This window comes from Dermacentor albipictus, chromosome 7 (assembly GCF_038994185.2).
Source record: "Dermacentor albipictus isolate Rhodes 1998 colony chromosome 7, USDA_Dalb.pri_finalv2, whole genome shotgun sequence".
Taxonomy (NCBI): domain Eukaryota; kingdom Metazoa; phylum Arthropoda; class Arachnida; order Ixodida; family Ixodidae; genus Dermacentor; species Dermacentor albipictus.
Window position 1 is genome coordinate 135,424,787 of NC_091827.1, and position 21,204 is coordinate 135,445,990.

General features: G+C 49.7%; 1 protein-coding gene across 3 annotated transcripts in view; it reads left to right on the top strand.

The window, feature by feature from the left end:
* The window catches only part of LOC135911545 (1-phosphatidylinositol 4,5-bisphosphate phosphodiesterase classes I and II-like), a 590,731-nt gene that overhangs the window by 457,119 nt on the left and 112,408 nt on the right, over positions 1-21,204 (top strand). For all 3 annotated transcript variants that reach the window (XM_065443866.2, XM_065443867.2, XM_065443868.2), the window contains one exon: positions 14,182-14,431. In XM_065443866.2, the coding sequence (XP_065299938.1) occupies positions 14,182-14,431 (250 nt within the window). The remainder of the gene's footprint in view (positions 1-14,181; positions 14,432-21,204) is intronic.

The window sequence follows — 21,204 nt, forward strand, 5'->3', positions numbered from 1 at the left end:
GACTGGGAAGTGATCACTTCCAAAAGGATTCTTGATGACATCCCATTTCAGATGAGACAGGAGACTAGCAGTACCAATTGCTAAGTCTATAGATGAGTATGTGTCGTGATGCACACTGTAATAAGTCGGCTCCTTCTTATTAAATAGGGATGCACCGGATGTCAAAAGAAAATCTTCTATCAGCCGACTTCTCGCGTCACAACGGGAATCTCCCCACAGGGTGTTATGGGCATTAAAATCACCCACGAGCATGTAGGGTTCCAGAAGCTCATTTATGAGGTTGTAGAAGTCTGTTTTGTGAAGGTGATAGTTTGGGGGTATGTAAATGGAGCAAACAGTAACCAACTTATTAAAGAGAACTCCTCGCACTGATACTGCTTCGAGGGGTGTCTGTAGGGCTACATGGTGACAAGCTATAGACTTGTCTACGACAATTGCTACGCCACCGCACGACGCGTTAGCCTCGTCACGGTCTTTTCTGAAGATGGAGTAGTTACGAAGAAAGTTTGTTTGTGTGCTTTTCAGATGAGTCTCTTGAACACACAGCACCTTTGGATTATGTTTATGTAGGAGTTCCTTGACATCATCTAGATTGTGAAGAAGACCCCTGACATTCCAATATAATATTTGTGTATCCATAGTGAAAGTGTATGGTGATGTGTGTTCAAGAGAGGAAAACTATGTTATCCCACAGGAACCTTGCCAGGCCCCGTGATGCGGGATTTGCCTTTTTTGGCCAGCTCCTGAGAGCTTCGCCGATCCTTCAGCGTCCGAGACGCCGATACACTTGATGTATCCATCGCCTCCATAGAGGCGCTGGAAGCCCGCTCGCGGTGTACGTTCGCGGGTGTTTCGGGCTTCTCTGTGAGAACAGAGGCCCTAGACGTCGTGGAGCCCGCAGGTCCGGTGGACTGCTGGCTCTTGCTGGGTTGCGGAACAGCACTAGCTGATCCCGCAGTGGGGGCGAGTGGCGCTACCGTCGGTCCACTTTGCGAGGTCCTAACGGCCGCCGAGAACCGTTGTGGCACTGCCCCCTGCCGTGCCACGTCGGAGAAAGAAGGCCCCACAAACGAGAGGCGTTTTCTAGCTTCTTTGAAGGAAATATTTTCTTTTACTTTTAGCGTGATAATTTCTTTTTCTTTTTTCCATAAGGGACAAGAGCGAGAGTATGCCGGGTGTTCACCGTCACAATTTGCACAGTGGGGAGGATCATTGCAATTATCTGCTGGGTGCTCATGTGACGCGCACTTTGCACAAGTGGTACGGCCCCTGCAGCTCTGAGAGCCGTGACCGAATCTTTGGCACTTAAAACAGCGTCGGGGGTTTGGAATGCATGGTCTTACATTTATTTTCATGTAGCCGGTTTCGATTTGTTCAGGGAGTGTGCTCGTACAAAAGGTAAGTATGAGGTGTTTTGTCGGAATTTCTTTGTCGTCACGTCGGATCTTAATTCGCTGTACATTCGTAACGTGTTGCTCTTTCCAGCCTTCTAGGAGCTCTGTCTCAGTCAGTTCCAGCAGGTCCTGATCTGATACTACCCCTCGTGTACTATTCAATGAACGATGAGGACTTACAGAGATTTGGGTGTCGCCAAGCGAGATGAGCTTTTGCAGATTTTCATACTGAGCTTTATCACGGACTCAAGGAGAATGTCACCACTGGCCATTTTCGTAACTTTGTATCCTGCACCTAGGGTCTCAGTTAGGCATTTCGCGACAACGAAAGGTGATACAGTTCTTACGGTCTTGTCTGCAGTTTCGCTGTGAATCACGTGGAAACGTGGAAAAATTTCAGTGGGCTTATTAAAGAAGTTGAAACATTCTTCGGTGCGCCCTCTTTTTGTAAGAGGGCGATCAGGAAGCCTGGGGAAAGAAGAAGCCATAAAAATTGGAATAATTTCGGCAGTGGTGTCAGCCACCCACCATGGAGCCCAACAAGGGGACGCGACAGGCCTTGTAAATAAACGAGGCCTGCCATCGCCAGCTGTACACAACCACTATAACCAAATATGATATAACCGAGCTTGGTTATTTCACACAAGGTTAACCCTAGCTGCCAGAAGGATCAGAAATTAAGAAGTGAGAAGAAGACAGGAAAGCTGAAAAGTGAGAGAAAGACGAAGACTAGAGGGAGAGAGAGACAGGAAAAGGCAACTACCGATTTCCCCCGGATGGGTCAGTCCGGGGGTGCCGTCTACGTGAAGCAGAGGCCGAAGAGGTGTGTTGCCTCCGCCGGGGGGCCTTAAAGGTCCAAACACCCAGCATCGGCTCAACCCCCAGGATCCCCCTTTCCCCGGACACGGCTAAGCCGCGCACGGCTACACGCGGGAGGGTCCAACCCTCGTGTGCTCGGGTACGTGGTGTCGCAACACACCAAACGCCTGCTGACGCAGACGCCCCTGCGGGGGTGTTTACAGGAGGTATTCAGAGACCTGGATTGGGAAGAATTGAGGATAAAAGTTAATGGAGAATACCTTAGTAACATGCGATTCGCTGATGATATTGCCTTGCTTAGTAACTCAGGGGACCAATTGCAATACATGCTCACTGACCTGGAGAGGCAAAGCAGAAGGGTGGGTAGAAAAATTATTCTGCAGAAAACTAAAGTAATGTTTAACAGTCTCGGAAGAAAACAGCAATTTACAATAGGCAGTGAGGCACTGGAAGTCGTAAGGGAATACGTCTACTTAGGGCAGGTAGTGACGGCGGATCCGGATCATGAGACGGAAATAATCAGAAGAATAACAATGGGCTGGGGTGCGTTTGGCAGGCTTTCTCAGATCATGAACAGCAGGTTGCCATTATTCCTCAAGAGAAAAGTATATAATATCTGTGTCTTACCAGTACTCACCTACGGGGCAGAAACCTGGAGGCTTACGAAAAGGGTTCTACTCAAATTGAGGACTACGCAACGAGCTATGGAAAGGAGAATGATAGGGTTATTGTTGAATTAGTTGAATTCAAGAAAAAGAAATGGGCATGGGCAGGACATGTAATGAGGAGGGAAGATAACCGATGGTCATTAAGGGTTACGGACTGGATCCCAAAGGAAGGGAAGCGTAACAGGGGGCGGTAGAAAGTTAGGTGGGCGGATGAGATTAAGAAGTTTGCAGGGACGGCATGGCCACAATTAGTACATGACCGGGGTTGTTGGAGAAGTATGGGAGAGGCCTTTGCCCTGCAGTGGGCGTAACCAGGCTGCTGCTGATGATGATGTTTACTTTTGTCCAAAAGTTTGTCCGCTCGTGCCCGCAATGCCAACGCCGCAAATCTCCGCCTCATCCGGCCCACGGTTTATTACAGCCGCTTCCGTGTCGTGCTGGTGCCTTCGACCGTGTGGGAATTTACCTGTACGGGCCGCTACCACTAACAACCTCTGGGAAACGATGGATTATTGTAGCAGTTGATCACCTTACACGCTATGCCGAAACTGCTGCTCTACTTGCAGCGACCGCCAGTGACGTTGCCTCCTTTCTGCTCCATCGTTTCATTCTTCGTCATGGCCCACCTCGGGAGCCGCTGAGTGATAGATGCCGTGTGTTTCTGTCGCAGGTCGTTGAAGCTCTGCTTGCTCAATGCCGCATAGTTCACCGGACCACCACGGTGTACCACCCTCAAACTAACGGACTTACAGAGCGTTTCAATCGCATCCTTGGTGACATGCTCGCAAAGTACGTTTCATCGGAGCATACAAACTGGGATAGCATCCTCCCATTTGTCACGTACGCATATAATGCGGCTACACAAAATACCTGAGGATTTTCTCCATACTTCCTTCTCTACGGTCGCGATCCGTCCCATACCATCGATACGGTTTCGCCTTATACACCAGACGCGTCAGAATGTCCTCCCGTTTCAGCCGTCGCCCGATACGCCGAAGAATGCCGTCAATTAGCCCGAAAGTTCACCTCCGCTGACCAACAACGACAAAAAGGCAATCGTGATGGCGACGCTACGAATCCGAACTTTGCCCCCGGCGCCCTTGTCTTGTTGTATGTGCCTTCTACCACGCCTGGACTTTCGACAAAACTTCTCTCGCAGTATGATGGACCATACCGCATCCTCGAATGCACCTCTCCGTTCAACTATGTCATAGAGCGGCTTACATCGACATCCGACAAGCGCCACCGTGGACGGGATGTTGTTCACGTGCGCCGCCTCATACAATTCTATGACCCGCTCGTCTCCTCGTCGTAAGTCGCCAGGATGGCTCCGCTTTTGCACCGGGGGTAATTGTAATGAAGAAGAGCACAAGAACAAGGCCAGCCGGATCGTCTCTGCCATGCCTGCTGTGCAACCAGTGGGACAGCCGGATTGCCAGTGCTTGGCACGAGTGTGAGCCGTTCGGGCAACCAGCTGTTCCTGCTCTGCGTCACCTGCCTCCTCGGTTACGAAGAGACGTTACCCTCGGAACTTTTCAATGCACCCATTACAATATTTTTAATTCAAGAACACAGCAGAAAATTTTTTAAACAAAAAAAAGATTACTTCACATACACATCTTGTCATCAGTATCTGTATTGTTGAATGAAAGAAACTACAAAAATGTGACGTATAACATTGCTTGCTTTTGTTTTGTTCTGCACTGTTAAATAGTTAATCGTTTGGCTAGTTGGTCTTGCATTGCTGACAAAGAAAATCAGCGCGAACAAAAAAGACAGCTCACACGGGAAGAAGAGGCAAAGGCAAGCACTAAACTTGTCATGCTCGTCTTTTCTTTGCGTGTGAGTTATCTTTTTGCTTGCGTTAATTTTCCTCATGTGGCAAGGCTTGGTGGTATATACCAGGCACAGTCACTAAGGTCAGAATCTTGCGGCAGCACCTTTAGGAGGAACAGTGCAGAGAGCACACACTCGGAGCACGGCTTTTGAGGCCGCTCTTTAAGCCAGGCCTTTTAAAGATTGTGGCACCACATTCAGGATTCCTTTCTCCTGCTTTTGCAGGTCTTTGTCTGATGTTCTGATGAAAATATTTCAACTCAAAGTTCTATTTTCTTGTAACACCACGTATGATTAAAAGTAGCATAGCTATATAACATGAATCTGCTGAGCCAGTCCATGGTATAACAAATTGGCCATATTGTAGCATGAACAAGCTGAACTTCTTTTTGTAAAAGAAATGAGCAGCGAGACAAGCCGACCTCATTAATCTGTGGGAGAAGGAGGAGGATGAAAGAACTTTATTGTGTGCCCTGCGAGTTGGTGCGGAGGGTCAAAGGCCCCGCCTAGGTGACGGCCAGGAGTTCTTGGGTCCTGGCGGCATCCTCGGCCCGCTGGACGGCCCATAATTGATCTTCGAGGGCGGGGCTGAGCAGCGCGGCTTCCCAGCGCGTGCGAAGGCTGCTGCTAGAGGCCGCGTTTTCTTTATTGTTATTTAGCCCGCGGCATTCCCATTATATATGCTCCAGAGCGGCTCTGGATTCACATGTTTTGCATTTGTCCGTAGGATATACATCCGGATAAATTATGTGCGAGAGCGCAGGATTCGGATACGTCCTAATTTGTGACTGCCGCCATGCGACAGACTGCTTTTTTGTCAATTTTGTGTGAGGTCGCGGGAATATGCACCTCTGTAACCTATAATGTTTCGTAATGTCATTATATGTTGTCATTCTGTCCTCCCACTCCCACTCATTTACCGCACCGTCACGTCCGGAGGGTGTCGGGGCGTCACTTGCGGCTGCGGCTTGGTCCGTAAGCCCTCGAGCCGCGTCATGTGCCGCCTCGTTGTTGCCGTCCTCCGCGAGGGTGTGAGCGGGTGTCCAGGAGATATATATCTTTCTTTTATAATTTTGCCCTCCTGCAAGAAGAATTCGTAGTGCCTCCGGGGAGATTCGGCCGTTGGCAAAGTTTCTTATTGCCGTCTTAGAGTCGCTGACTATCACGGTTGCGTTAGTCTGAGCTGCTGCGAGCGCTATAGCTACTTCTTCAGCTATCTCGTTACTTGTGGTGCGTATCGTCGCCCATGTCTTGCACCATTTATCCCTATCGATTACGGCTGCCGTAAATCCCCGTCTGCGACTGTATCGAGCCGCGTCTGCGAACACTGCGTCCTTGTCGCTGCCGAATTTATTCTGTATTTGCTTCGCTCTGTTCTTTCTTCTGTCCTCATTGTGTTCTGGGTGCATGTTCTTTGGTAAGGGAGGTATTACAAATCTTTCCTTTGTATCTCTCGGGATGTCCACCTTGACACCATGCTGTGTGTGGTAACCTATGTCTAATCTCTCTAGGATCTGTCTGCCTTGTCTAGTCTTAGAGAGGCGTTCATATTGTGCCGTACATTGCGCTTCAATGAGTTCGTCTATAGTGTTCTGTAGGCCTAATTGCAGCAACTTGTCCGTGCTGGTGCTGATCTGTAGTCCTATGGCTAGTTTGTATATTTTCCGAATGAGGCATTCTAGTTTGATCTTTTCCGCGACCTGCCATTTTAAGTACGGCGCTACGTACACTATTCTACTTATTACGAAGGCCTGTATTAACCTGATCGTGTTTTCCTCTTTCATCCCGCTATGTTTATTTGTTATCCTTCTGATTAGCCTCATGATTTGCGCGATAGTTCCCTCCAGTCTTCTGAGGGTTTCTCCGTTGTTGCCCTTGGCTTCAATGAGGAGCCCCAATACCCTGATCTTATCGACCTTGGGTATGGGTTTCCCATCAGCCGTCTTTAACTGTATCTCCTCTCTATGGGTGAGCTCTTCCCTGTAGTTGCCTGGTTTGTGACCTCTGCGAGTCGGTCTGTACAGTAACAGCTCCGATTTCTCTGCCGAGAATATTAGCCCTGTTCCCTCTAGATATTTTGCGATTGTTTCGACCGCTGTTTGAAGCGTTTGTTTTATCTGCCCGTCACTTCCGTTTCTCACCCATAGGGTGATATCGTCTGCGTATAAGGTATGATTTAGACCTTCGATTTCTTGTAGCTTGGCTGGCAGCCCGATAAGCGCCAGCCCCGCAGGGGCGTCTGCGCAAGCAGGCGTTTGGTGTGTTGCGACACCACGGACCCGAGCACACGAGGGTTGGACCCTCCCGCATGTAGCCGTGCGCGGCTTAGCCGTGTCCGGGGAAAGGGGGATCCTGGGGGTTGAGCCAATGCCGGGTGCTCGGACCTTTAAGGCCCCCCGGCGGAGGCAACACGCCTCTTTGGCCTCTGCTTCACGTAGACGGCACCCCCGGACTGACCCACCCGGGGGAAATCGGTAGTCGCCTTTTCCTGTCTCTCTCTTCTCAAACCTTCGTCTTTATCTCTCACTTTACATCTTTCCTGTCTTCTTCTCTCTTCTATTTACTTCCTTCTTTTTGGCGGCAAGGGTTAACCCTGTGTGGCTATCCAATCTTGGGTACACCATATTTGGCTATAGTGGCGGCGTACGGCTGGCGTCGTGCAGACTTGCATGCAAGCTCTGCCGCATCCCCTCGTTGGGCTCCGTGGTGGGCGGTCGGCACTGTTGCCGAATTTTTATACATTTTCATGGAAACTCATTTCCCCAAACTCCCTGATCGCCCTCAGAAACGAGGGCGCACCGAAGATTTATTCCAGTTTTTCGGGCGCCAAATCCAAAACTTCCCCCGCTTTCACGTTATTCACTCTGAAAAGACTGACAAACCAGTGCGAACCATTTCACCGTTCCTTGTGTCAAAGACCTTGACTGATGTTTTTGGTCCAGGTTACAAGGCGTCGAGGATGGCAAGCGGCGACCTCCTCTTGGAGCTCCGCGACCAGAAGCAATATGACAAACTACCAAAGCTAGTGTCATTTGGGGAGACCCACATAATAGTAACCCCGCATCGTACAATGAACACCACCCGCGGTGTTTTGTCGGATGATGATTTGCTTGAGCTGACTGAAGCGGAACTCCTGGAGGGCTTCAGCGAACAAAATGTGATCAATGTCAGAAGAATTAAGATGAGGCGAGAAGGTAAAGAGATCCAGACGAAGCACTTAATAATCACCTTTCGTTCAAGTGTCTTGCCCGAGTCAATCGACGCCGGGTATATCAAGCTCCGTGTCAGGCCGTACGTGCCAAACCCACTCCGTTGTTTCAAATGCCAGCGCTTCGGCCACAGCTCGCAGAGCTGCCGAGGTCGCCAAACTTGTGCTAAATGCAGTGCCCAAGAACACACCACTGAAACTTGTGAGAATGCTCTCCAATGTGTAAACTGTGATGGGGAGCACGCTGCGTACTCGCGGTCGTGCCCCTCCTGGAAGAAGGAAAAAGAAATAGTAACCATCAAAGTAAAAGAGAGCATATCGTTCAAAGAGGCACGCAGGCGGGTTTCATACCTGCCCTAGAAAAGTTTTGCCGATGTGATGCGTCAGGGGGCAGCGACACAATGGCCACCGGCGGCTGTCCGACCCACAACCAGCGAGTCGGCAGTCACGCCATCTGCCCCGGCGGCGGTTGCAGCTAGCGCTGCTCCGTCAACCCACCAGACGGGGCCACCGACCCCGAAGGTGGGCGCAGCTGAGGCTGCCCCAACCTCCGCGGCCCCTTCCAGCGCTGGCAACAGCCAGTGCAGCCAAATCCCCCACGGAGCCCCATCGACCTCCGGGCTGGTGGGTGCAGGGGTCTTGCCCTCCAAGGCAGGGCCCTCGCTGGTAAATTCTCGCTCGCAAGAGCACATGTCCGGCGCCTCACAAGAGGCAATGGACAGTACACCTATCCTCAAGGCGCACCAAGCGCCTAAGGAGTGGCGAGGCTGCCTCGAACGCTCCAGAAAGAGTAGAACGCCCGTTACAGGGCCTCGAAAGAGCTCTGTAACTTAAGGCATCACCTCCGTTTCCATACACACAGCACTTATTTACCTTCAAAATGGCGACACAAATTATTCAATGGAACGTCAGAGGTCTTTTTAGGAACCTTGATGACGTGCAAGAGCTTATACAAAAACACAATCCAAAAGTGCTGTGTCTACAGGAAACACATTTAAAACCACAACACACAAACTTTCTGAGACAGTATGTCAAGTTCCGCAAAGATCGCGATGATGCTGTCGTATCATCAGGCGGTGTTGCCATTTTTATTCATAAAAGTATTTCCTGTCAGCGTTTACAGCTACAAACGCCCCTTGAGGCAGTGGCGGTTCGAGCTGTTTTCCTAAACAAACTCATCACCATTAGCTCTCTTTACGTGCCCCCACACTACAAGTTAACGAAACACGAATTCCAATCCTATATAGATCAATTGCCAGAACCTTATGTTCTTCTTGGCGATTTCAATGCGCACAGCTCCCTGTGGGGCGACTCTCGTATAGACGCGCGAGGACGTCTTGTTGAATAGTTCCTTTTTTCTTCAGGTGCGTGCTTGCTGAATAAGAAGAAACCCACTTATTACTGTCTTGCAAACAATACCTTTTCATCAATTGATCTGAGCATAGTTTCCCCGTCTATACTGCCCGAACTCGAATGGGAAGTTACGAATAATCCCTACGGAAGCGACCACTTCCCCATACTATTAAGAACACTTAAAGAAAATGAATATCTACCACAGGCTCCGAGGTGGAAGATTGACACAGCAGACTGGGAGGAATTCCGAAATTTAACTAGTATATCATGGGATGACATGTCTTCTTTAGAAATCGATGCTGCTGTGGAATACTTCACAGCCTTCATAATGGATGCCGCATGTAAATGCATACGTGAAGTAAGTGGCTCGGCATGCAAACGGCATGTCCCGTGGTGGAACGATGAATGTAGAGTCGCACGTAGGAATCAAAACAAAGCGTGGGGGTTGCTACGTGCTTCGCCCACTGTTAACTGTTAACTGTTAATCTTGTTAACTTTAAGAAAGTTAAGTCTCAAGGCAGGAGAACCCGCCGACAGGCCAGAAGAGATAGTTGACAAAAGTTTTTATCGAACATCAACTCGTTTACAGATGAGGCGAAAGTCTGGAACCGCGTAAATAGAATTAGAGGGAGACAAACATATTCATTCCCTCTGGTAAACACACAGGGTGATACGCTGCAACATCAGGCAGACTCACTTGGCGAACAACTTGAGAGTGTGTCAAGTTCAAAACATTATTTGAAATCCTTCCTGAAGTATAAGCAAATAGAAGAATGTAAGCCACTCAAAAGAAAATGTCTACAGAATGAATCGTACAACTGCCCTTTCAGTATTGCTGAGTTGAGAGCTGCCGTGAGCTCATGCAAGAGCTCTGCACCGGGATCTGACAGAATCATGTATGAAATGATCAAAAACCTACCCAATGACACCCAAGTTACGCTACTCACACTTTTCAACACCATTTGGGCTGCAGGGTACCTCCCAACTGCATGGAAAGAAGCCATTGTGGTTCCTGTTTTGAAACAAGGCAAAGATCCTTCCTTCAGTGGCAAGTTACCGCCCGATCGCCCTCACGAGTTGCCTTTGTAAGGTATTTGAAAAAATGATTAATCGGCGACTCATCCATTTCCTTGAAATGAGCAAAATGCTTGATCCGTATCAGTGCGGCTTCCGAGAAGGGCGGTCCACAACCGATCATCTCGTACGTGTTGAAGGAAATATCCGGGACGCATTTATACATAAACAGTTCTTCCTATCGATATTTCTCGATATGGAAAAGGCGTATGACACAACGTGGCGTTACGGAATCTTAAGAGACCTGTCAGAAATGGGCATCCACGGTAATATGCTTAATATAATAAAAAGCTATCTGTCAAATCGTACCTTCCGGGTAAAAGTCGGCAATGCACTCTCACGTCCTTTTACGCAAGAAACGGGTGTACCCCAAGGAGGCGTGCTCAGCTGCACGCTCTTTATCGTGAAGATGAAGACGCTTCGTGCTTCATTACCACCTGCCATCTTTTACTCTGTCTACGTGGACGACATTCAAATAGCTTTCAAATCCTGTAACCTCGCAGTGTGCGAGAGACAGGTACAGCATGGCCTGAACAAAGTGTCGATGTGGGCAGACAAGAATGGATTTAAGATCAATCCTAACAAAAGCTCTTGCGTTCTTTTTACAAGAAAGAGAGGAATGATCCCAGATCCTAGCTTAGAACTGGGTGGACAACAAATACCCGTAAACAAAGAGCACAAATTTCTAGGTGTTACACTTGACTACAGACTCACTTTCGTTTCCCACATAAAACATCTTAAAGAAAGATGTCTAAAAATGATGAACATAATGAAACTCCTATCCCAGACTAGATGGGGTAGTGACAGGAATTGTTTAATGAAACTCTTATAAAAGCCTCATTCGATCACGATTAGACTATGGCGCCGTGATCTATCATTCTGCCGCCCCGAGTGCGTTAAAGATGCTAGACCCTGTCCACCATCTAGGTATCCGCTTAGCCACGGGCGCTTTCAGGACAAGTCCCGTTGAAAGTTTATATGCAGAATGGAACGAGTGGTCACTTCATCTCCAGAAGAACATACATCAGCCACACATATTTTCTGAAAGTGCACTCTAATCCTCAACATCCGTGTTATAATACCGTTAATGACATGACATATGCTACACTCTTTCATAATCGTCCCTCCATAAGACAGCCTTTCTCGCTGCGTGTTAAGGAGCTTAGTCATGAAATGCATGTTCCACTCCTCGAGCTTCGCCTAATGCCTCCAGCTAAGCTGCTACCTCCTTGGGAGTGGCAGATGATACAATGCGATATATCTTTCATGCAAGTCACAAAACACGCTCCAGAGATCGAAATACAAATGCATTTCCGGGAACTCCAATACAAACACTCCTGCGCGGAGTTCTACACAGACGCATCGAAGTCACGCGAGGGGGTGTCCTATGCAGCCGTCGGCCTATCCTTCCCGGAATCCGATGTACTGCATCCGGAAACAAGCATCTTTATGGCTGAGGCCTACGCACTGCTGTCGGCTGTAAAGTATATAAAGAAATCAAAACTTGAGAAATCAGTTATATATACGGACTCCCTAAGTGCTGTGAAGGCCTTAATGTCATTTTCTAAGCACAAAAACCCAGTCATCAACGAACTCTATTCCGTCCTATGTAAAACGTATATATGTAACCAGCATGTCATCATATGCTGGGTGCCCGGTCATAGGGGCATCGAAGGCAATGTTCTGGCGGACCAGATGGCCACATCAATTGCATCGTATTCTGTAAATCCTACCGCAGCAGTCCCTGTCACAGATTTGAGGCCCTACTTGCGCAGAAAACTGCGGAACTACTGGCAACGCTCGTGGGACATGGAAACAAATAATAAACTGCATGTAATAAAGCCACAATTAGGTTTCTGGCCTCCTGTAACAAAATCCCGCCGGACAGATGTCCTATTCTGCCGTCTAAGAATAGGACACACTTTTGGCACACATAACTTCTTACTCACGGGAAACGAGCCCCCAACCTGTGGTAGATGCGGGGAGAGGCTGACCATCCTCCACGTCCTACTGGAGTGTCGGGAAGCCGAACCCGAAAGAAAAAAACATTTTCTCTTAGCATACAGGCACCACATCCCCCTTCATCCTGTTATGTTACTTGGTCCAGAACCACTCTTTGACACCAACGCCATCTCAGGTTTTTTGAAAGATGTTGTGTTGCATGTTATTAGCCCCACACGTTCGTAGCGCTCCCTCTCTTGAGAGGATGCCGCTGCGATAATTATTTTGAATAGCACATGCCTCTAGGCCCTTGTGGTTCAAGGGCTCTGGCGAGGCAGTAGTGCTGTAAGCAATTTAACGTCTCACATATTTTAAACAATGCATCATTCTTTTACGATGGATTTTAATTTTCACAGTCCTCGTCATTAGTCATCGCCATAATTTTACAGCACGTAGATTTTAGGCACTTTACAGCGACTATTTTTAGGCCACTTTACAGCCAAGTCACATCTTCCATAATACATCGTTAACACCACCATTTGTCATGGCGCTCTTTGGCCAAACCTGGCCCTTGCGCCACAAAACACCACACATCATCATCATCATAAGCGCCAGATTGAATAGCATCGGTGATAAGACCGAGCCCTGTGGCGTACCTGCGCTGCCTATCTCGATATCCTCCGAAACTAGGTCCGCTATCGTGATCTTTGCCTTTCTGCCCGTTAGAAAATTGCGTACATAATCGTACGTGCGTTTTCCCAGTCCTAGTTCGCCTACTCTATCCAGTATCGTTGCATGTGTTACGTTATCGAAGGCCTTTTTTAGGTCCAACCTGAGAATTGCCTTTGTCGATCTGCCCGAATCGTCTATGATCTGATGTTTTAGTTGTAACAGAGCGTCCTGCGCTGAGAGGTTTCTCCTGAATCCTATCATCGTGTGCGGGAGCCAGTCCATGGTGTAACAAATTGGCCATATTGTAACATGGACAAGCTGAACTTCTTTTTGTAACAGAAATGAGCAGCGAGACAAGCCGACCTCATTAATCTGTGGGAGGTAAAAAGAAAAACTTCACCAGTGTATTACCACGTGTCATTTTACTTTTTGCCGGTGTTTGCTAACACCACTGTTATCAAATTGTCATTCAGTGCAAGACGCAGCTTCATTATCTGAAATTTTGTGAACATTTTCTCGAATTCTATCTAGAAAATAAGGCATGTCTGATCAGATTGTGCACATGTGAATAGTGTTGTATCCTCACAGGCATAAGTGATTGCTCTGCAATGTGCAATAAGACATGTATAAATGATGACTGTGCTTGTTACTACCGTGATTTGAGTGTTTGTACTGCAGTGAAGCTGATTTAAGGAGCCAATAACAGCAATTTTCAGGGCGTTCAAAAGTTTCAACAGTAAAGGTGTTCGATTTGAATCGAATAATAACTGATTCGAATCGAAGTTTAAAATATTCGTACACAGCTACTATTACATAGGTCACGTGAGTATGCGAAAGGTACATTCTACAATGCAACAAGAGCTAGTTTACAAAAAGCACTAAACTATCACACACGTCAATATGTTACTTCAGAATGAGAATGGAACGAAAGAGTACCTGTACTAATGTGGCAGCTTACGATATGGATCAGGCTACACAGAAATTAAAAAGAATACAATACAGTGTAACAACCAGCTCAAGGGTTGTGAGCTTGCCTAGTAGGTTTATCGCTAAACAGCGCAGATGGCAGGATGGGGGAAACAGACAGGACAGTGCCTTTCACCCATTGTGTGCACTGTTACACTGTAATAATGAATAGCTTAGGAGTTATTTTTATTTGTCAGTCTCTTTGAGAGCTACTTCTCGTTGCTCAGTGCCAGTGGCCATGACTGTGCAGAGTCTGCTGAGGCAAACGTGCTGGCAGAACCCCTGGGCAAGCTGCGGGAGCACAAGTCAGTGCTCAAGGTGCAGGCCAAGCTGGAGAAGGAACTGGGAGGTGTGCGCAAGCGCTTCGACAAGCTGCGTGAGAAGGAGCGCGAGGGACAGGTCCAGCGGGCTGACAAGCTGGCCCTAGCTGCCGAAAAGCACCGTGCCCAGCTCTCCAAGTCACACTCCAAGTTCGGAAAGAAGTTATCATGTGGGGACGTGTGAGTACATTTAATTATTATGTTTATGGACTTGGGTGCCAAGTGACCAGACAGAAAAGACGAGATTATCACTGAACTTGAACTGAAATTTTCGCTACATGAAAGGGAGAAAAGTTGTGATCGACCTGAATAGCATGCATGAAAAACATTAGTCGATTCAAGCACATCTTAAAATGTGTACGATAACTGGCAGTTAGTGTAGGAAGACTGTGTTGTTCTGCCTTTTAAATTTGGTGTTTCTGCTGTCCTTTATGAAATCGATTTTATATTCCGCCTTCTCCTGCAATGTGTGAAATTTGTTCTGTGTGTATCTTATGCCAAAGCCACACTGCTCTATTAAACAGCATACTTCATGTCATTTTAAGACTTGCATCTTTTGAGCCTTATTGTAGAAACATCTTATTATGTCACTGCTAATGCATGCAACCAGTGCTGCTAACCTGAGAAGCTAGCTCTCCCCTAACTTAGATGACCAAAAACTTCTGTTTCCATAGACCTTTTGCAAAATGTGGTGGTTTGGTTTGTGATTATTATTTCTGTTATACATATTTGTTGGTGTTACGCAAATAGGCTGCAAATCTTATAATTTATATATATTTCTAAGCTCATTTCAAATTGATGTCACCGTGCAAGTTGTGCTAAAACACAGCCTGCTGCTTGAAGCTTGTGGGAGTTCCTTTGGTCGACCGGGGCGCAGTCGTTGCTGTACCTCCGGCTGTGGACTTATTCGCCATTGCCAGGAAGCACCCCCCTCCCCCCCATATGCCTACCCCTCGACCGCGCGCCGTTTTCCCCGGGCACAGCGGCTGCGTCCCGCGACGTCATGCTATGCAGCCCTCCGATTGGGACGTGGGGCATGATGTTGGGATGAAGCCCCGACTGGGGAAGATCGCCGAGCGCAGGGGAGTCGAGCTGCAGCAGGGACAAGCGCCGGTCACGAGAGTACGGGAGCGACCGGCTATTTGTGTCCCTAACGCCCCTGGCCTGGGGACGTTCACGTCCTTTGTCAGCTTGCGTAAGTGGGGCTTACTGAATGGCTCTGCGTTCCGCCCTTGCGGCAGTCGCAGGCACTCGGTGCGTCACATTTTGCGTGTCTGAACCGTTGCTGACCAGTGTCGGTGACGGGAAGCGCTAGGTAGGGTTTGAGAACGCATTTCGGCCCGCGTGTGCGAACCATTGTTCGACGTGCCGTGGAACCTGCCTTCCCCCGCCATCGGGGGGGCCGCAAGCGCCGAGTGTGCTCAGTGTGTTTGGGTGCAGTCTGGTACGGGCTGGCCATATTGTCATCAATAAATGCATTGACTGCCCTGGACGTCTCGTGTTCCTGGGAGAGCACCCATACGTACGGCCAGAGCCGGCCAGGCCTTTCGGCTTGGTGCTCGAACCTATGACGGGTCTATCGCCGTATGCTGTCGCGAAGCTCCACTTCTCCGGGGGGATACTAAGCGACGCCGTGCGAGAGACGTAGAGTGAGCCCACGAGCTGTATTCACAGAAGAAGGTGTCATCATGTATATGCTTTGTTACGGCCCAAGGTTGTTTTGCACCTTGAGCAAAGTGCCAAGATTACACAGAAGCTTATCCAAATTGTAAGGAAAATGTGCGCCGGAACTGTCTTACAGAATGTAACACTGTTAAGATAGTGTGCTACTTCAGGACACCACTGTGAAATATTAATATTTCTTGCTTGCCTTGTACTAACGTAGTGTCACCACACGTATGCACATAAGCATCATTTGCAGCAAAGCACACAGATGTGCCCCTTTTTTATCCCTCCTTTGAAGCAAAACTCACTCGAGCACCTGACCACTGGGACTGTCCAAGCTTGCTCTGTCTGTTGGCAACTTGCAGTAAATTTTAGTGAATACGCGCATAGTCAGCTGTTCAGTGTTACAACCACACTGCCGCATTGTCATGCTTGGCATATCTGTCCACTTACACCCCTGCTGATTTGTTTCGAGTTCGTGGGGTTCTCACTCAAACGGTGCTCAAACCTGCGGTGGGTCTATCGCCATACGCCTTCGTGAAGCTCCACTTCTCGGGGGGGGGGGGGGATACTAGGTGACGCCGTGTGGGAGACGTAGAGTGAGCCCACATTTTGGCGCCCAACGTGGGGCAGTAACTGCCTTTGCATTGCTGCTGTGCGTACCGAGCGAGAGACCCGCTTGATCGGCTGGACATGCCATGTTTTCCAGCTTCAAGGATTCGTCATTGTCTATGACTCTCGCGGACGTTGCTCTGTTCGATTACTCAGCCGATGCTGGTGTCGAGCTAGAAGGCACTACTCCACTCCCAGAGCAGGTAACACGGAATGCTAACTTAGCTGGCGCAAACCTCCTAGATACGCGTGGTATGTCCACGACGCTTTGCGACGGGTGCGGATCTCCCAATGCAGTGATAAGCAACGATGAGCTTGCTGCCATGAAAGAAAGGAGACTTCCACGAACCCCACCCGTATAGAGGAGCTACGCGGCTGTGGCCTCCACTGCCGATGGCGAGCGCTGAGGGAGTATGGAATTGCCGCCTGCCGCGAGCGCCATTGTGCGAGGTGGCGAGGTAGCCTCAGGTCGCGTCCAGTTGAGCGAAGTACCACTAACTGAAATGAGGGAAGGGTTGCAGGTGCCCCAGCATGCCCAAATCCCGACGGCAGATGCTCCTGGTGAGTCAAGCGCACCAGACGCGGTGGCGTTGCTTAGCGAAGCCACGTGACTAATTTAGCCTCTTTTGAGGGCTCTCCAGACTTCCTTGGAGCCGCCAAGGCACTCGCAGCCGGTGGTTAAGCTGGCAGTGCCCACATATCGCGGTTACACGGATGCGGTTAGTGTGACAGACTTCCTCGACGGTTTGGTGCACTATCAGGCAGCTGTAGGGCTTGATGACCACGAAATGATAGCTCGGGTTGTGCCCGTCGCTCTTAAAGAGCGAGCAGCACAGCAGTGCAGGCTTTCCAGCAACTGCGCAACGACGCTCGAAGATTTCAAGGCAGCTCTCCTCCAGGAATTTTTGCCCGTTGACCGCCATCGTAGGATTCTGCGTGAGCTCGACTTGCGGACACAGGCCCTGGAGGAATCGCTCCTCGAGTATGTGCGATCGATGGAGGAGCTGTTTCTGATGGCAGAGCTGATGGCCTCCAGCAATGAGAGAGTCAGGCGAGGGATAAGGCAGGCTGACCCGACTTTTGCAACCTACCTGCACGGTAGTCAGTTCCGTGATCTAGAGGACATGGCCGCCAAGGCCAAACATATACAAAGGGACCTGTTGGCCATGCGTGCCTACCACCCTCCACCGCCTGCAAACGAAGCATTAGAGCCCCGCTTTACGTAGACGGAAACTTTCTTTCACTCACACCAACAGCGATCGCCCGCGCAGTCCGCCTTTGCGGTGGGCTTTGAAAACCGACAAGTTCGGGGAATCAGCGAACGCGCCTTGGATCCTCATGCGTACGTGCGGTGCGCGGCCAGTACGGCGCACAAGCCCAATTCGCCCCCTCAAATACGCTAAACAATCCGCAGCAGCGTGCGTCCAGCCGAAGACGCATTTCCCAAACGGCCTGAATGCAGCACAGCAGGCGAAGGAGGAGGACCGGAGCAAAGCGCTTTCAACCGCGAAAATGCACGTGGCGGAGTCCGCTGTTTCGAGTGCAGTGAGTAGGGCCACATTGCTCGTTACTGCCCCAGACGCCCCCTTCGCCAGGGGAACGAGGATGGGGGTCAGGTGTGAACACACGTCCGACCGAAGTGATTGTCGCTCCCTCCATGTATCGTGCGGGCTTACCTGTGGATGCATTCGCGCCATTCATCACTGTCACTATTGCCGGTTGCGAATTTGCCGCGCTCCTCGACACAGGGGCCAGTGGCTCCTTGTTTGGCGAAAACATTTTGACCCTCTTGTAGCAGCGCTTCGTTCGCTTGCGAGAATGCCAAGCAACTTTTAACCTAGCCAGAGACTCCGTTCCTGCAGGTGCGGCAGCCAGGCTGTCTATTCATTAGGATGGTCGAACGAGGCACCTTCTCTTCCTTCATTAGCCTGGCTTGAGTGTTCCCGTGATTCTGGGTCGTGACTTTCTTCGTAAGACCCATATAATGGCAGACATTGCGAATGGAGGCTATAGGGTGGCACTGTTCTTTTCTCTTTCAGGCTTTTTGCCGACCCTCTGGCTCCTGCATGTTTCGGCGCGGGGCGAGTGCCTGGCCCGCGCGGCGTGCTAGATGAGGGGGTTGAGCCCCTTCCAGAGCAGTCTTTTGCGCATACTATTGCTCAGGTAGATGTGCCTGTGTGAGGTGGTGCGTTCCACCCTTTGATCACCCGTGTGATAGGGTTGATCCTCAAACAGAAATCTGACATGTCCGAAGTTCTGTTCAGCTATGACGAGCTGTTCACAGAAGACCCAGGTTGCACTGACCTTGTGCGCCACAGAATCGAGACTGGGGATGCGCGTCCTTTGAAGTGCAACCCCAGGCCAGTTAGCCTGTCTAAGAGACAGGCTATCGATGGTGTGCTTAACGAGATGCTGGCGACCGGTGTCATCAAGCGTTCCGATAGCCCCTGGGCATGTCCTGTCATCCTGGTTCCTAAAAAACATGGTAGTTTCCACCTTTGTGTTGATTACCGTCGACTGAACGCACTTACCCATAAAGATGCCTATCCGTTGCCAAGCATCAAATCAATTGTGGGCAGCCTAGGTTCAGCAAAGTATTTCACGATTCCAAACGCTGCTAAAGGCTACTTACAAGTAGAGATGGAACCTGAGGACAAAGCAAAGACTGCCTTCACATGCCATCGTGGACTTTTTCAATTTTTAGCAAATGCCCTTTGGTCTGTGCAATACTCCAGCCACATTTCAGAGGCTAATGGATCGGGTTCTGGGCGACGCCAAATGGTCCCATGCCATGTGCTACCTCGACGACATCGTGATCTATTCAGAAACGTTTGAGGAGCACATACGTCACGTTGGGGACATACTTGAAAGGCTCAGGTCAGCGTGCATGACGCTAAATCCGGCAAAGGCACAAGTGGTGGAAACTCGAGTCCACTTGCTGGGGTTCACCCTAGGGAGAGGCTCCATTGAGCCGAATTCGGAAAAGCTCCGGGATCTCCTGGATTTTCCCACCGCCAAAGATGTTCGTGGCCTCCGCCACTTCCTGGGAATGGCCAATTTCTACCGGTCATTTATTCCATCTTGTGCGAAACTCCAGGTGCCGCTGACAAAGTTGTTGGGGAAGTCTGTGGAGTGGTGTTGGGAACCGGAGCATGAGCAGGCATTTCGCGGTGTGTCCCGAGCCATCGCCGAACCAGCGCGCCTCAGATTGCCTAACCTGACCAAGAAATTCGCCGCTCAGACTGACGCGAGTGATTTGGGATTGGGGGCCGTCCTCCTTCAGGAATTCGATGGTGTCCTGCACCCTCTGGCTTTTGCTAGTCGGGTCCTGCTCCCTGCGGAGAGCTACTACTCCGTGACGGAAAAGGAGTGCTTAGCGATTGTGTTTGCACTAAGGAGATTCAACTAAGGAGATTCAATCTATTTAGGCAGCACGAAATTCGTCGTGCAGATGGATCACAGCGGGCTCAACTGGCTCATGAGGCTTCGCGAACCTGCGGGTCGGCTGGCACGCTGAGCACTTCTAATACAACACTACGACTTTTCAGTGCAGTACCGAAAGGGGAGCACAAACGTCGTCGCAGGCGCGCTTTCGCGTGCGCCGCTTCCTTACCCGGCTGATGCTGGAGGCGAGCGATGGAAGCCACCAACGTGCCCACCTGTGCGAGCGGTGAAGTGGCCGAGGAAGAGAGGGAGACCATCTTCGGGCCCTCATCTATAGAGGAGACGGTGGTAAAAGAGGTTTTTGGCGTTGTACAGCCAAGCGGTGACGAGAGTTCTCCCTCACTGGGGGCAATAGTTGTAAACCAGTCAAAGGGGAGCATTGTGAATAGATTGCCCGGCACTGGTGGTAACTTAACCGTTCATGACTGTGCCTTTAATGAACACGATGTCACCACGCATGATGTCCTCGCGCGTATGCAGAAGGGGTTAGCCGCAGAAAGACAGCCGCGTACCACGACACAGGAGACCGAGGCCTTTGCAGTATCTCCAAAAAGAAGCAATGGAACCAGCTCTCCCTCTGGAGGAACCGCGATTCATTTCAGCCGAGAGGAGCTTCTAAAGGCCCAGCAGGAGGATTTATTTTGCAAGGAAATTGATAGTAGAGTAGCGGAAATGGAGCGCCGTAACGTTGCTGCTGTTGCAACGAGCGCAGAAAGACCCGGGCCAGCTTGTATTGCTGGTACTTCTGAAGATTCCTACCTGCTGGACCACGATGGGCTCGTGCTGAGATATATTGTTACCAAGGACGAATCTATTGACCTGTTTAAGGTGGTGATACCGAAAAGTCTGAGGCGTGCGCTTTTGTGCTACGCTCACGATGAAGAACTGGCTGGACACCTGAGTGGCTCGAAGGTCTTTGCAAGACTCAGCCACACTGTCACCTGACCCGGTATGAAGTGCGATATTTTGTGTTATTGATGGACTTGCCACATCTGTCAGACAGTGAAATCTCGCGGTGGCTATCCGCTGGGTTTAATGAAGCCGATTGACAGTCAGCGGCCTTGGCAGTTGGCTGCCTGTGATTTAATGGGGCCTTTTCCAAAGAGTAAGCAGGGCTTTCAGTACCTTTTCGTAGGGGTCGATCACTCTACAAAGTGGGTGGAGCTATTTCCGCTCCGCAAGGTGACGGCCCGGGCAGTGTTGGACAAGCTAATGGAAGCTTTCATGCGCTT